General features: G+C 32.2%; 2 protein-coding genes across 2 annotated transcripts; both read right to left on the bottom strand.

The window, feature by feature from the left end:
• Positions 1 to 726: 726 nt before the first annotated feature.
• Positions 727 to 3,445, bottom strand: LOC114760996 (putative receptor-like protein kinase At4g00960). The gene is made up of 7 exons (XM_028950309.1): positions 2,639 to 3,445; positions 2,426 to 2,563; positions 2,214 to 2,335; positions 1,867 to 2,077; positions 1,508 to 1,745; positions 1,143 to 1,281; positions 727 to 1,062 (listed from the first exon to the last, which is right to left on the bottom strand). The coding sequence occupies exons 1-7, from the start codon at positions 3,438 to 3,440 to the stop codon at positions 727 to 729; spliced, it is 1,986 nt and encodes a 661-aa protein (XP_028806142.1). The 5' UTR covers positions 3,441 to 3,445.
• A 2,417-nt stretch (positions 3,446 to 5,862) lies between these two features.
• LOC114761007 (cysteine-rich receptor-like protein kinase 10) lies at positions 5,863 to 9,893 on the bottom strand. The gene is made up of 7 exons (XM_028950319.1): positions 9,093 to 9,893; positions 7,749 to 7,904; positions 7,514 to 7,638; positions 7,200 to 7,410; positions 6,878 to 7,115; positions 6,646 to 6,796; positions 5,863 to 6,508 (listed from the first exon to the last, which is right to left on the bottom strand). Exons 1-7 carry the CDS (start codon positions 9,880 to 9,882, stop codon positions 6,179 to 6,181), a joined length of 2,001 nt encoding a protein of 666 aa, XP_028806152.1. The 5' UTR covers positions 9,883 to 9,893; the 3' UTR covers positions 5,863 to 6,178.
• Between the last annotated feature and the right edge of the window lie 6,379 nt (positions 9,894 to 16,272).

The following is a 16,272-nucleotide window of genomic DNA, read 5'->3' as shown; positions in this document are numbered from 1 at the left end:
TTCCCCTTTTTTCTGACATTGATGTTGGAAAAAATTTCACAGCGAGAGAATGAGGAGGTCTATTCTATGCCTTCTCTCTTGAGAGTTTCCATCGGACAGTTGTAATTGATATTAGCATGAGATCGTTGGGAAAGAACTTGTAGCAAATGGATGCAGCAGCGTTAAGGTCCTTGTTGAACCAAACTTCTTCCGGATTTCCTTTTTGACTGAACACAAGTTATACTTCCTTTTTTTTTTTTGGCAGTTTCTTACTTGTTCCCTATGATTTCTTCTTTTTCTTGTCTTGGGTTGATTGTTCTTGCTTGCTTTGTTCTTAAATACAGAAAGAAAGAAAGGGAAAGGACGGAGAAGGGGAGAGGCGGACGGATCAGAGGGGGAGCAAGATGGGAAAAATGGATGTTTTAGAGGCCGTTAGCTTTGGGTGAAATTACGCCTATTTTAATAGATTGGGAGCAAAATTGCACTGCTTAATAATTTAGGATGCTGGGTGCATTTTCAAAAATAATTTAGAGTGTTAGGTGCACCTTTACCCAAAAAAAGAAAAGAAAAGGTATTCTAGAGAAGCACTTTCAGGCAAGCTGAGATAAATTTACACATTAACTGATTAAGGAGAAATTTTAGTTCTGTTATGATAAGAAGCAAGAAATTATAAGGAGATACGCTCCTAATCAACTAAAAAGCAGTGCTTTTCACTGATCCTTGACTTTAGCAAAGACGAACCTCTTTTCATCGTGCGAAGAGTTCAGTCTGAGACATTTCATTCAAAGAGAACCGATTAGGATTCACAGAAGATCGATTCAAAAGTGATTCTGTTGCAATATTTTCACTTGAATTTTGTCGGCTGTGCATGAAGAATGCTGGTTCTCTTGGAGAGGGCAATTCAACGGAAGGATTACTAAGATATGAAACAGTTTGAGACATTGTTGGCCTATCTTCTGGATTTTCTTGAACACATAATAACCCAATTTGCACGCATCTTACTACTTCACTTTGAGAACAAGATTCCATTAGACATGAGTCCAATACGTGTAATGGTGTTCCCTCCTTCCATTGCTTCCAAGCCTGCATTAATGTTCGTGTATTAGATACATATGAAAAAATGATCAGGTAGAGACAAGAATTAAATTGGACTTCATACTCACATGAGTCAAGAGATGTGATTCATAAGATCTAGCATTCCTTCTGCTGCTAATTATCTCTAAGATTATAACTCCAAAACTAAATATATCTGATTTCTCTGAAAATTGTCCGTACATTAAATATTCTGGAGACATATAACCACTAAAGAAAAAAAATTAGTTTAATATAATAGATATACAAGAAAAAATTATGAATATTATGGATAAACATATGAAACAATAGGTAAAGATCAATCCTCAAGTTATTTTTTAGGATGAATGAATGTTCTCACAGTATACACAATGACGTTTTGTTTCAAATTCAAGCATGTACAAGTTTAAAAGATGCAGGTAATGAGTGTGCAACAAACAAGAGTTGTAAGACTTACTATGTTCCAACAATTCTATTTGTATTCTCTTGATCTTGATCTATTGCAACCATTCTTGCCATACCAAAATCTGATATCTTTGGATTCATCTTACTATCTAATAAAACATTACTTGGTTTAAGATCACGGTGAATAACTTTGAAACGAGAATGTTCATGTAGGTAAAGAAGTCCACGAGCAATTCCACCAATAATGTTGAATCGTTCCAGCCAATTTAATTGCCTTTGATTTTTAGAATCTAAATGAAGTCAAGTCAAAATGGAGAAAATTAATGAAAATAAGAAGTTTAATAATATGAAAATTGCATAACGTTTAAATTTTAAAGAAGAAAAAAATGTGAAAGTAACATTAAAATATACCAAATAAAAAGAAATCAATACTCTTATTAGGAACATATTCGTAAATAAGAATTTTCTCTTGTTTTTCCAAGCAAAACCCCAACAAGGTGACTAGATTTCTGTGTTGGAGTTTGGCTATCAGCAAAACTTCATTCTTAAATTCTAATGCTCCTTGCAGAGAATTTTTTGAGAGTCTTTTCACAGCAATTTCTTGGCCATCATGAAGAACTCCCTGAGCAGAAGGCCAATAATTAATTAGGAGATATATAAATCACTTCAATAAAGATGGAATCCCTTTTATCACCAAAAAAAAAAAAAGGATGGAATCCCTTCATCCAAAAGGACAAAACACGAGAAAATTATTGTACCTTGTATACATATCCAAATCCACCTTTGCCAATTCTATTCTGGAGAGAAAACTTATTCGTTGCAGCTTCAATTGTAGTGAGATTAAATCGCAAGGACTTCAGCTTCGAACTTTCTTCGCCAACTAGATCAATACATGAGTAGTCAAAACATCATTAAGCATGCCAAAATTAGAACATTATTTTAAATATGCAGGGAAACAAGTATAGATTACAGTTTTGTGTGAGAATAGTTTGCCGGCTCTTTCTCAGCTTTCTCCTGAGCAAATAGCAGCTCAAACAAAAAAGCGTGGGTGAAATGATAGTGGAGGCAACGATCACAACAATAATTCGTGATCCAGCATGTCGTTTTCCTGAGTACATAAGATCGTCGATAATCATTTACATGTGATTAACTCCGAGGATAACAAAAATGGATTGCTTGTTACCTGAAGTTGCAAGACGAACGGCTGCTGGTACATTTGATACGTTGCTTACATTATAAAAGCGGTGCGTATCATATCTAACGTTACATCCGGCCAGAAAAACCATTACCCGTGGGATCTCCGCACAAAATTCCACACCCTTACTTTCATCTTGAACGACGCAAAACTCCTGAAACTGTCGTAAGGCCGTTTGAAAACACTGGCCACAATCTGAAACTGTCAAATCAGGCGTGCACTGTGCTAAGCCGTACAGCTTCTGCGTGGCCGTGACTGGAACTTCGTAGGTGGCAAATTTCTTATCAGGAAAGTTTGAATTCGCAGCTTTTGCGGTCACAATCCTTAAAAGAACCCATACTGTTTGATTGAAACGGCTCTCGTCAGAGATTTCCGTCTTGTTACCAGACCAAGCGAGGCCATCATCGACTATGTCATCGAACTTGAAGGATTTGCTGTTGTAACGCAACATGCAAAGGTCGTAGTAGATTATGAATTCAGTACAGTTAAGGCTAGAGGTTAAAGTTTTTTGGGCTGCGAGTGAGACACAGTGTTGACATGTGGAGGGAGTGACGTCCCCACGGCAAAGAGCTTGTCCCCTTATAGGATTTGTGGTTCCCCAACCAGCAAGTGAATTGTAGAAGCCATTGTCTTGGGTGGAATTGGAGCTGAGGTCGGAGAGGAGGGCTTTCACATTAGCTTCATACGTATGGTTAGGTTTGTTATCAGTAAGAGGGTAACAGTCTGATTCAATGAACTGGAAAGCTGTAACCTGTTCGGCGCCAAAGCTAAGCATTAGCGCTGGAAACATGAAAACGAGCACAAGGCATTTGATGCTACCCATCCTCCACTGCCAACTGATCCGACGATGATCACCTCTGTAATTTAAGTTAAGAAATGAGATGCAAATAATGATTCAAATGCTATCGAACAATGATGAACTCAACTAATTTTAGGACATTTTTAAGGCTAAGAAATGTCATGACTATTCTCTATTGAAGGTATGTGATTGATAGAGAAAGATGAACGGTAGATTCGTGGAATTTGCGTTTCGGTCAGCATTGATTCCAATCTTGACAAACAACCCTGTTTATATCTCCCACCTTACCTGGGCCATCCTCTACCAATTCAGTCAACTATAAGCATACAGTAAAGAACAAAAGAAAGTGTTCTATTTTGAAGTCAATGGTAGAATCGTATAGTTTGGGATAGAAAACATCAATTCAAGCTGGACGAAGTCCAAGATTCCCACCACAAATAATACAACAACAACAAAGCCCACCACGTGAGATGAGCTACATAAGTCGTACGACATCATTTAATTCTATTCAAGCCAAATCTTAAAAATAATTATCAAAATAAATTAAAATGTACATTTAAGTAGAGATACATTTGCTAAAATATCACTTTTAAAGCTAAAACTCATTGAAGCAAGGATACTGAGGGGGTGTTTGGTAATATGAAAACCATGATTTCAGAAACACTTTTCCGCAAAATGAGACAAACTCCTTCACATATTTACTTCGTAAACCGTAAAAGCACTTCTGAAATCATGGTTTGGTTTCTATCCAAACACCCCCTGAGTGCTAAATTCTAAATAACTATTCAGCGAACGTGGCTATTAGTTTTCATTATGAGAAAAAAGTGATCACTATGATTTTTTTTATGGTACAAGAAAAAAGTGATTACTAATTCTACTTTAACTAGGAATCCATGGGCCCAAAGCTAGGAATACATTTTAGTTTAAGCTTTTCCAGATTCGACCCATCAGCTATCTGGGCTTAGTTAGTTTTGTTCATGAACCATGTTTTGAGAAATTTTAAACGACACTGATGATGAATTGTGTATTTTCAGAGAGGGTTAGTTCTTCATTATTTTGCCAAGAACGATTATCAAACTTATTAAAGTTATCAATATTTGTGGTATTATCATAAATTATAGAGTTCTTGAAGCTTGTTTCAAGGGTTTTAATATTCCTTCAACTTGATTTTCTAGCTTGCTGGGCGATGCAATATGTTTTTTTGTTAGAACTGTTTTAAATTGATGTTTAGGGAGAGTTTTATTTCCTCTAATTTCTTTATTTCTATGTAGTTTTCCATTTTCAAAAGCTTACGCTAATCTCGTCTTATCATTTTGCATTGTCTGCATAATTTGCATGCATGCAATCTCGGATACGATTATATATTGCAAAGTAATCAAATCGATTGCATTTAGAGTCGGGAAAACGGACCGAGCCCGTCAGGCCGGCCCGTTTAGGCCCTGAAATTATTAGGGCCGGGCTTGATATTTTTCTCTTAAAATGATAAATAAGCCCTGGAGGGCCGAGGGCTTAAAAGGGCGGGCCCTGGAGGGCCGCAGGCTGGCCCTTTTAAGCCCTTTTATAATTTTTTTATTTTTAAAATTTTTTTATATAATATTAATGTTATTAATTTTTTACATTGTTAATAATATTTCAAATATTTAATTATTATTATCATTTTAAAATTAAATTTAGTTTTAGACAATAATTTATCCAATTAAATTTTTAAAAAATGGGTTAATTTGGACTTTAATAATGATTTGATTTATATTATATGCGTTGATATTTTTAAACTATATATATATTTGATAATAGAATATTTTTATACTTATATAACTTGTGATTCTATAATTTGAATTAGAAATTCATGAGTTTCAACAACAATGTTTCTCACATTAAAGTAAAATAATAGTTAGATTACAAAATTTAAAAATAAAATTCTTATAAAGAAGAAAAACTTGATATTTTTGTTACGAAAGAAAAACATACTTATGAAGAAAAGTAATTAATTATAGTGATGATGAAGTTTCAAAAGATTAATGATAGTGTTTATTTATTGCACAATTGCATTATAGATAAAACTTTTAGATGTTGTTATCTTGTTAATGAATGTTTTAGATGTTCTTAGATGTTGATGAATATTTATATATGATGATATTTTATATTTGTGACTTAATTTTATTCATATTTATGTCTTTTATTAATAATTTCATTGGTTTATTTTTATATTTTTATAAAAAAAAATATGATAAATATAAAAAATAGTATTTTTTCTTAAACGGGCTAAAAGCCCTTGGGCTGGCCCTGGCCCTGTAGCTTAAGGGCCGGGCCTAGCAAATTGGGGTATTTTTAAAATTTCAGCCCTGGAGGGCCGGCCCTTTTAAGTCTGCCAGCCCTGAAGGGCCAGCCCTGATTCCCAGCTCTAATTGCATTGTGTCAAAAATAAATGAACCAATGTTAAACACATCAAATTACAATTTATGCACTACGTACAGACCCAAGAGATTTGGGTTGTGCCTCCAACATACCATCAATATAATACTACAGAGCAACCTGCCAATGTCGTTGTAACTTAGTGGCATAAAATCTATTCTATATGTAAGAAGTTATGGGTTTGATCCCGTTTATAACTTCAAATTGTTAGTGCTTATCCTTTCAAATAAAAATAAAAACTATAGAGCAACAAAACAATCTAGAATTTGAATATTGTATAGTTACAATTTTTTTCACATATACGTAATTAATAATCATTAGCGAGGGAAAAATTTGCTGATGGACATCTCATTAATGGTTGAGGAGACAGAGTAATTGGTGGAGTGATCAGAATTGGGATCATGCATATGGTTTCTTCTTCTTCTACCTTGCATGAAAAACGCAGGTTCCAGAGGATATGGCAATTCAACTGTAATGTTGCTAAGATATGAAGCAACGTTTCCCATTGTAGGCCTATCATCTGGATTTTCTTGAACGCACAATAAACCAATCTGGATGCACCTAAACACTTCTTGTTGAGAATATGATTCTCTCACTGCTGGATCCATCAATTCCTCTATTGATTCATCCCTCCATTTTCTCCAAGCCTGCAACAATTTATATATTAATCAGTATAAATGTTAAACAATGTAGTTAATTAATCATGTTATTAGCTTAATTAATTAGCCTTCTTTTTATCCATGTACATGAAGATACAACGAAGGCAGAGAAAAAGAACACTCACATTGCTCAAGAGATCATCAATGCGACATGATTCATAAGAATATGAATTCTTTCTTCCACTGATAATCTCGAGCATCATCACTCCAAAACTAAAGACATCGGATTTTATAGAAAAATATCCGTGCATTGCATATTCTGGAGATATATAGCCACTGAAAATATATAACTTGTTAGTACTTGAACAATTATTGATATAAAAGCATGGAAGGAGGAAAAGAGAATTTTGCACTTACTATGTTCCAACAATCCTGTTTGTGCTTCCTTCAACTTGGTCTAGTGTTATTAGTCTTGCCATACCAAAATCTGAGATTTTTGGACTCAAGTTACTATCTAACAAAACATTACTTGGTTTAAGATCACGATGTATGACCTTAAGACGAGAGTCTTCATGTAAATATAGGATTCCTCGAGCAATTCCTTTTATAATCTTAAAACGTTCAGGCCAAGTTAATTCCCTTTGCTTCAAAGGATCTGAACATAAACCAAACAGCGAAAAAAGAAATTAACTAATTGCATTCTGATATATTGAAAACTTTCATAGACTGTATGACATACCAAATAGGAAATGGTTAAGGCTTTTGTTAGGCACATATTCATAGATAAGTATCTTCTCATCATCTTCAAGGCAGAATCCCAGTAACCTTACTAAATTTCTGTGTTGAAGTTTAGCTATCAGCAAAACCTCATTTTTGAATTCTTCAACTCCCTGCGATGAAGTTCTTGACAATCGCTTCACAGCTATCTCTTGTCCATTAGGAAGAACCCCCTAAAAAACTTCAAGCCATCAGTTAAAATCAACTCATGAAATTTACAAAAGGAAAAAAAAAAAAACCATTAATTTATTATCTTTAATTTATCGCAATTATCACCTTATAAACTTCTCCAAATCCACCTTTGCCAATCCTGCTTTTTTCAGAAAAATTGTCCGTAGCCACTTTAATTGTAGCTATGTCAATTTGCAACGAATCCATTGTGGTAATAATTTCAACCCCAACTATAAAATAACGTTAACGCGGAAACATATGTAAGAATCCAGTTGGACTATATGCAAAATCTAAAGGACGTAATTTTCTATATTAATAAAAAGTATTATATATTGCTTACAATTTTCTGAGAGATCAGTGGCTTTTTGTGATTTCTTCTTTGAATTTGAATTTCTTCTAGGCGCCATGTAGAAGCAAAAAACGAGAATCGCCACTAGAACAATAATGGAGGGGACAATAATTGCAATAATTTGTGTCCGCAATTTATTGCTTTTTCCTGCACGAATCAGCTTCCACGTATATATCACACATTGGATGAGATTAACAGCCACATGCCATTGAGAATGCATGTCATTTTTTCCTACCGACCAGAACTTACGAATTGAAAGTGACAGTAATTTTTGGGTAATGGCAAGATTTAAAAATATTATTAGGCATATATATTTTTTATTTTCATTATCAAACATTTAAATAAAAAAATCCCACAAAAAGAAGTTTGAAATTACTAAATTTTTTATAAAATTTTTTTATAAAAATGTGTTGTTATTTGTATATTAAGTATTGTCAAAACCTATTAAAGTGTTATTGTTAACCCTCATTTGAAATTTAGTAATTTTAAACTTTTTTTCAATGGGAATTTTCCTTGAATAAATTTATATTGAGTATATAAGTTTCATAATATTCCATGGTTAACACTTCCAAAACTTGTTTCACGTGTCATATTTTAATAAAAAAAATTTATGTAAGTTTTGTTATGGAAAGTTGCTTTCAGCATCCATCGATTAGTATATAAATACAAAAAAATATTATTAAGCATATATATATTTTTTATTTTCGTTATCAAACATTTAAATTAAAAAAATCCCACAAAAGAAGTTTGAATCGATTAGTATGTAAGTTATGTGTGTGTGTGTGTGTGTGTATATATGATAATGGAGTAGGCCCAAATGGAAGTGTGGATAAAATAATCTTCAATTTTCTTTCATGATTAATGTGCTAGTATCATGTCCCCCGCCTACCGCAGTTTCTAGCTTATCAATTATTATTTTTCTAGGCATGATCGTTAATCTAAAATAAACGAGTACAACTATTGATCAAATAAATCATAAAAGGAGTACGGATGGTATTGATATTTTATCTCTAATAGTAAGAGTAATTTTACGCAAACAGCATAATATTAATAATTATAATTATATTTTCGTTATTATGATGAATGCATTCAAAACTTCAAATATCTTTGAAATATCTTTTTTTTGGGAAAAAAGAAAGAAAGAAAGAAAACTTAACTTATCTCAAGCAATTCTATTACCAAACCAAATACACCGGTCTAAACTTTTTCCATTAATGTTGGTCCAAAATCCAACTGAATTTATATGTATTGACACAATATTTTTTAAAATTTTTTTTATGAGGCAGACATATGCACTGAATATTGCCAAAAAAAAAAAAAGGTTTAGCCACTGACCGTTAGCCGCCGCCACCGGCGTGAGTGTCGACGTTCCGGCATGCTGATAAAATGGATATGTTTCATAGCGAATAATGCAACTGGGGAACATCACACTTTGTCCGATGCTGCCACTGCAACACGACGTCGTAATCTCCGCTATGGCATCCCTGACACACCGCTTGCAGTCGCCGGTGGCTAAGTCCGGCGTGCACTGAGCCAGGCCGTACAGCGTTGTGTTTCCAGATGCGTCACCTTGCTGAACACCGAACTTTGAATCAGATTTCCCAAGAGCCTGAGCTGCTCCATCTATCAGATCGTTCAAAATAGATCCCAAAGTATCGTAGAAACGCCGAGTTCGTAAAAGCCCAGGGTCGCCTAACGGAATCTTGACTTGATATCTTGGCCATTCTTCCATGGAAGAGAAGATAGACCTGGAAGAATATCGCAGCAAGCACTCGTTGTACCAAATAATGGCTTCTTTCGCTGAAGGACACGATGAGCTTATCCTCTGGGTGGCGAAGTTAACGCACTCGCTGCACAATGGATACGGCACATCGCCGCGGCACACGAAGAGGCCGTATACGGTGTTTGCTCCGCCGCGGCCGCCGACGGTGGTGTTGTAGAATCTGATGCCGCCGGTGGCGTTGGAGGAGAGAGAGGAGAGGAGGGTGGCGAGGTTGCTTTGGAAGGTGCCGTTAGGAGTGAAGGTGATATTGGTTGTGCAGTTGAAATCGTTGAATACAGAGGCGGCTGATTGCGTGGTGCTGAAGATGAAGATGAAGAAGAAGAAGACGACGAAAGCAATCATTTTGCTGAAGAAAGAATAATTTTTAGTTAAAGCTATAGTGAGCGGTAGTACAGATATAGAATTTTTAGGTGATGATACAGTAGGGATCAATTATTTATTTATTTATTCTATGCAGTGTGAATGACTAATTAAATATTTAATTTGAGTAAATACATGAACGTTCAAATAAAAATTTTCAGGTATACTAATCACATAAAAGAAGTTAAAATTTGTAACATTTTAATTCAGGTATTTAAGAAGTTAAGAAGAAGAAGTGGTGCCTCATCTAAAATTAAAAATACTGCACACCTCACATATAATAGAATGCTACTTCATACTTTTTTATATTTCTATCCGATATCCACTGGCACTCAGTTAAATTTAAGTAGACTCGAACAAATATTTATATAAACAGGTCTCGAGGCAGTAACTACTAAATATATGTGTGTGCTATTATGAAATTTATCATTCACTACTTTCTGTGCAAAATTAGACCTAGCTAAAACCTTCGTGGACTCAAATTAGAATTTTAGTCAACTAACATGATATTAGTCGAATTTGTACTTATCAATAAGTAACGTTCTTTTTGTTTGTGATGTATGAATTTCCCGTATTCAAATTTCAAACAAGTATGCGAGGTCTTAGTTTTTAAACTGTGTTATATCGTAAAACAAAAACCAAAAAAACAATTGCATAGGATGCCGTAAATAAAAGTAACCATTTTTTTCATAATAGATATAAATAAATGTCAGAAAATCAATTTTCGACCTGCAATATTTAAAAGGAAAAATTTTGTTTAAGAATCGCAGTATAGAATTAATTTCAAAAAGCTCTCAAAACTTTCTGAAACTTCACTGTATGACGAAAGGGGCAAATTGATATTAATTCCACAAAAAAATGACACTATTGCCCTTCATAATACTTATTACAGGATAACATGTAAATGGACTAATTTCATTTGTAAATAAAGGTATATATGTTACAAATTGTTTAGTCCCACTTGCAAATAGGTTCTTCCACACTTGTTCACTCATGGACATCTTCTTCAGGTGAAGGAGGTGACATGTAAATAGACTAATTTCAATTGTAAATAAATATACGTATGTTACAAATTATCTAGTTCAACTTGCAAATTGACTCTCCCACACTTGTTCACTCACGGACACCTTCTTCAGGTTGTAAAAGGACTAATTTCAATTTTAAATATATATATGTATGTTGCAAATTCTCTAGTCTCACTTGTAAATAGGATCTCCCACTTTTATTATAAGGGGCAATAACGTCATTATTTTGTGAAATTAGTATCAATTTACTCTCTTGGTCTTGCTTCAGAAAGTTTCAGAGATTCTTTAAAATTAATTTTGTACTGTGGTCTTTAAATGAAAAATTTTCTATTTATTAAAATTTTTAATTTTCAATTTTGTTCCTTGCAAATGGAACACTTTTTTGGTTTTTGGCCTTGTTGTAGACGGAACATTGGAACCGTTTCTTTTTCAATGATGGCGCTGCATGGTTGATATTAGACAAAAGAGGATGTGATTGAGATGAAAGTGGGGCCCAACTAGACGTGGAAAATTAGCACAAAGCTTTTCAAAACTGGCTATGTGCAAAACCCGACAGGCTGTGTGCGCGCATCCACGCCATGGAAGCATGCATGCATGCATATAAATATATATATATATATATATATATATATATCTGTGTGTGCTCCTTGGATGCATGTAGTTGATTATCTGTGTGTGACCTTATCAAATTGCAGAATGCCAGTCAGCTCGGTCAACTCTTTGCGCCGGCGGCTTCATGGCCAGTTGCATGGGAAAGGAGATCTGACATTTATAATCTTCGGAAATAAAAATTGCCAAAAAACAAATCCCAAATTTATTACTACTTCATATTTTTAATATAAAAATTCATTTAATTTTATTTTAATCATAAATATAATATCTAAATTTACTTTATTTTTCATATTCATTTATTTTTTTCAAAGATAGTCCTTGTGATAATAGTAGTTCTAACCAATATACTGGATTAGTAAGAACATTTTAGAAAAGACAATACCTATTTATTACAAATAACTAACTTAAAAAATTTTCTTAATTTACCCAAATTAGTCAACTAACTCTTATATTAAAGACCGGAAGTAATACTATTTACAAATCACTCAATCTTTTAAAAATAAAAATTGTTACAAAAATCCAACAACCAATAACTAATCACAAATTTCGAACAGTAATTTATCTCAAATTCCAACAAAACTTGTCTTGCTTTTGATAGAGGAAACTCGGTTGATTTGTCTTTTTTTTTTGAGTTTTTGTTGCAATAAATTTCAGTATTATTAAAAAAAAGTATAAAGTTACTTCTTTTATAACAAAGTGTATAGTAGATCTTATCTTCTTTAATTTCCAACGCATAAAAAAAAATGGTAGATCTTATATTAAAAATAATAGCAATAACCCAACATCATCAATACCACAATGTGTCTAAATATATATTAGCATCTCTAGCTATTAATTCCAACTTATCTGTTAGTTACTTCAACAGTAACATCTGTTATGCTTAGATGGGATTTCAAATTTAATTTGTTCAAAAGACTTTTCATTTCATATTAAAGTTGCATTCAAGTCATTCATTTTAATTTATACATTATAATAAGCCTCTTATTTGTTTTGGAAACAAGTTGGCTTACATTTTGGTTTTTGCGAGTTTGCGTGTTTTGATTTGATAATAATTTAAGACATTCAGGGCCCCCGCAGACCTTAATAGATATAAAAGAACTAAAAGGAAGGTCCCAAGAAATATCATATATTCATATTATATTCTTTCTTCGTCTCTACCATATAAAAAGAAGTTGATCTCGAATGGTCCTAAAAAGTAAGAATGATAAGATGTACAGTAATTAAACATTTGAATTATTTTTAAATAATTTTTTATAATGGCATGTCAAAGGTTTTTCTTTTTATTTATAACAAATAATTATGTCTTTTTTATTAGGTTTAGTTCATAATTCTTTCACAAATTCGTATTTCATATGTAGCTTAAATTTGTTGCTCACTACGTACAACGTTAAAGTAAATTAGTTGAACTGCATGGAAGCTAAATTCAAATAATGCTTCTCTCGTCCCCCCCCCCCCACCTTAATGCTATTTTCAAAGACATCAAGTTACTAAATAACATCTAGAAAACTAGTAACTCTTAATATTTTCTGCTTCAAAATTAGATATCTTGAACCACACTGTTTTCTGAACGACTGTCCGTACCATTAACAAAACATGCTAAAACTCAAGGAGGCTCTGATACAAAATAGACATGATTCATTCATTGCAATATGCTTTTTTTAGTACTTTTTAATTTACTCTTAATCATTTTCATGAAATTAAATTTGTAAGGTATCTTATATTAAGAATTAATAGCTTATTTCAAAGGGAAAGAGAGGATACAAAAGCCATTATTTTCTTTTTTTTTTTGGGACTCAAGATGCAAAAGCCATTATTTAAGCTAAGAGTAAACGAGAAAAAATGCATCATTTGAAATAAGTGGCAAACATACTGTTTCATTAAATTTTGTAAGGTACTCGTATCTTATATTAAGAATTCATAGGTACGGTTTGCTAAATATGAGGAAAGGGAGTAACAGAATTTGTTTATTCATGTATTCTTACAGATACCCTTGCATTACCACATCAATATGAGAAATGAGTTAAGATACAAATTTGTTTTAGAACTTTTTGCTTAGGAGTATTGGATACTTAGAAATTTTTGTGTGTCAATTTGCTTCAAAAATTTAAAATCATAGCAATATTATCACCTACTATTGAAAAACTAATGTTAACTATTAAAATAATAACATTGACTATTAACATTTTTAACAATGGGGAGTAATATTGTTACAATTTTAAACTTTTAAAACAAATTCCTACTAAAAACACTTTCAGGTACTCAGCACTCCTAAGTAAAAAATTTTGTGATAAATTTGAAACTTAACCTGATGGGAAAGTACCAAAGTTGTACACCAAAATTGCATTATTCATTGGTGACATTGTTACCTCCTCCATGTAGGAAATAATTGAGAGGTTTGTTTTGATCTTAAATATAATATGTTAATCAACTTCATCTCTCAAATTTATAATTTTTCCCTAAACAAAAAATAATTTACATTCATTTATAAATCTGAAAAAGTTAATTTTTAAGTTGTGAAAAAGGACTTGTAAATAATAGTAGTAATATTTAAATTATAAAATATTCTTCGAATAAAAGTAGTAATATTTTTATAACGTAAATAATATTTATTTCATCTCAAATGTTTTGATGGCAACTTGGTTAATTCATTTAATGATGCCTGCAATTGGTCAACAAGTTCATCATTTTCTTTGTTAATTAATAATTGCACTACTCATTTAAACATTCAATGGCTGGCGAACATCCATCAATTGAGTTAGATGTTACTAAATCAAATTAAACAAATATTGAGTTAGATGTTACTAAATCAAATTAAACAAATATTCAGAATAAAAAATTGGAAAGTACTTTTTCTTTATGAATAAAAAATCCAAAGTAATGAAGCTTTAAGAAAATCGCATCTTCAACATTGGGAAAAAGAAAAAAAAAAGTTTCAATTGACTCTGTTAATTTCAAACTTTATGGCTATGGACTTGTAAAGGTAAACACAAACATGATAAATACGTAATTCTATTCATGGAACTACTTTAGCCATGAAAATTAAAAAAGTTCAAGGTGGTCAGACCTATATTCATATAAAATAGAAGCAGAATTCTGAACAGGACAATGAAAATGTGTGATGAACACATGTTCATTTTGACTACTCTGCTGTAACTTATTTGTTCAACTTTGATTTGATATAATTCAATTCCCATAATTTTAAGCCAATTACCACTTGATCCCTTAATTTTAATTCGATGCAACTCTTCAGTTTTGATAATTTTAATCAAATGATTAGTTTTACCAAACTTAACAAGCCACGTATTCTTGGTCTCCTCAACTAGTCCACCACCTGAATTGCTTCACCTCTCCCATTGGTGAACTAAGATGATTGGGCCACAATTGGCCCATATCAAAATGGGCTTATTTTCAAGGGGGTGAACTCATCATATTCTCAACTCTACTTTTAAGGCCATTTGTGAATCTCCCTGATCATTGATAGAAGAACAATAAAATATATACAGGTGAATTTAAATTAACTATCGTCATTTATCTCTTGCGTACTTTCCTAAACTAATCAACCTTACAACTCGTTTGGCTGAATTCTCGAGATCAGAGTCCGAGGAAAGGAATGGAATGAATAGATTTGTTGATGTGACTATGAATTTATTTAGCACGGCAAACAAAAAAAAAATTGATTTTTCTATTTAATACTCTTTTGATCTTTAATATAAGATATAATTAACTACTTTAAACAGATTAAAGATGTTAATTAAATTAATTAATATGCTATATTTTTTTCTAAAATACCCTAAATATATTTCTCAGCTATTCTCTCTCTCTCCTACTTGATCATTGTTGAGGAAATATCAATAAGTTAATTTGGGAAAAAATTTATAAATATATAAAATAAGTCTTATATGAATGACCAATATCAACTCCTCAATTAAGTGTTATGTTAAGAACCCAAGGAGTAGTAGCCAAAAGTATTTACATTTCCTTCTTTCTGTTACTCTTCTAGTCTTTAATATAAGACCTATTTAACTAATTTGATTAGATTAAGGAAGTTAGGTAAGTTAGCTAATTATAAGAAACATGAAATGTTTTTTCTAAAACACCATAATAATCTTTTTTTAATATCCTCCCTCTCTCCTTTACTTGATTATGGTTGATGTAATATTCATAGGGATAGTTTAGGAAAAATGATAAATATGATAAAAAAAGTCTTATATTTAGAACCAAAATTAACTCAACAATTAGATCCTATATTAAGAATCGAAGGAGTATTATATTACTCGTTGGCAAGACGCAACACAATAAAGCATATCAAAACCCCACATGTGACTCATCAACCCAAATCTTTCTACTCATACCCGGATAAGAAAGAATAAAGCAAACTGAAATACCATATCTAGTCCTTAAGATAAGTGAGATAACAAATTTGAGAATATTAAGAAAATTCATTAAATTAGTTATTTGTCATAAATGTATATTGATCTCTCTAAATTTTCCTCTTCAATCTTATGTACTAAATGGTTAGAATTATCCCTTGGTAGAAAATTATTACAATCAATAAAGATATTTTGGAGAAAGATGAGAGACAAGATGATTTGAGATTTTATTTTTAAAACTAAATCTAATCCTTAACTAACTCTTTTATTAAAACTCTTTTATTAAAAACCAGGTTTATTAATAAATTTGATACAAAGGTCAAGAACACTAATCAAGAATCAAAACAAACATATAGGCTTGGAAG

This window comes from Neltuma alba, unplaced genomic scaffold (assembly GCF_004799145.2).
Source record: "Neltuma alba isolate B1F8T4 unplaced genomic scaffold, ASM479914v2 tig00011065_pilon, whole genome shotgun sequence".
Lineage (NCBI taxonomy): Eukaryota > Viridiplantae > Streptophyta > Magnoliopsida > Fabales > Fabaceae > Neltuma > Neltuma alba.
Note: the sequence above shows the minus strand (reverse complement) of the source record. Positions and strands in the feature narration are given on the sequence as shown.

Excerpts from the sequence above, each read along its gene's own strand:
- LOC114761007 (XM_028950319.1), bottom strand. The coding sequence starts at position 9,882 with ATGATTGCTTTCGTCGTCTTCTTCTTCTTCATCTTCATCTTCAGCACC. Across the intron at positions 7,639-7,748 it reads CACTGATCTCTCAGAAAATT|TTGGGGTTGAAATTATTACC; the intron begins GTAAGCAATATA and ends GTTATTTTATAG. Across the intron at positions 7,116-7,199 it reads CCTTAACCATTTCCTATTTG|ATCCTTTGAAGCAAAGGGAA; the intron begins GTATGTCATACA and ends GTTTATGTTCAG.
- LOC114760996 (XM_028950309.1), bottom strand. The coding sequence starts at position 3,440 with ATGTTTCCAGCGCTAATGCTTAGCTTTGGCGCCGAACAGGTTACAGCT. Across the intron at positions 1,746-1,866 it reads TATTGATTTCTTTTTATTTG|ATTCTAAAAATCAAAGGCAA; the intron begins GTATATTTTAAT and ends GACTTCATTTAG. Across the intron at positions 1,282-1,507 it reads AATAGAATTGTTGGAACATA|TGGTTATATGTCTCCAGAAT; the intron begins GTAAGTCTTACA and ends TTTTTTCTTTAG.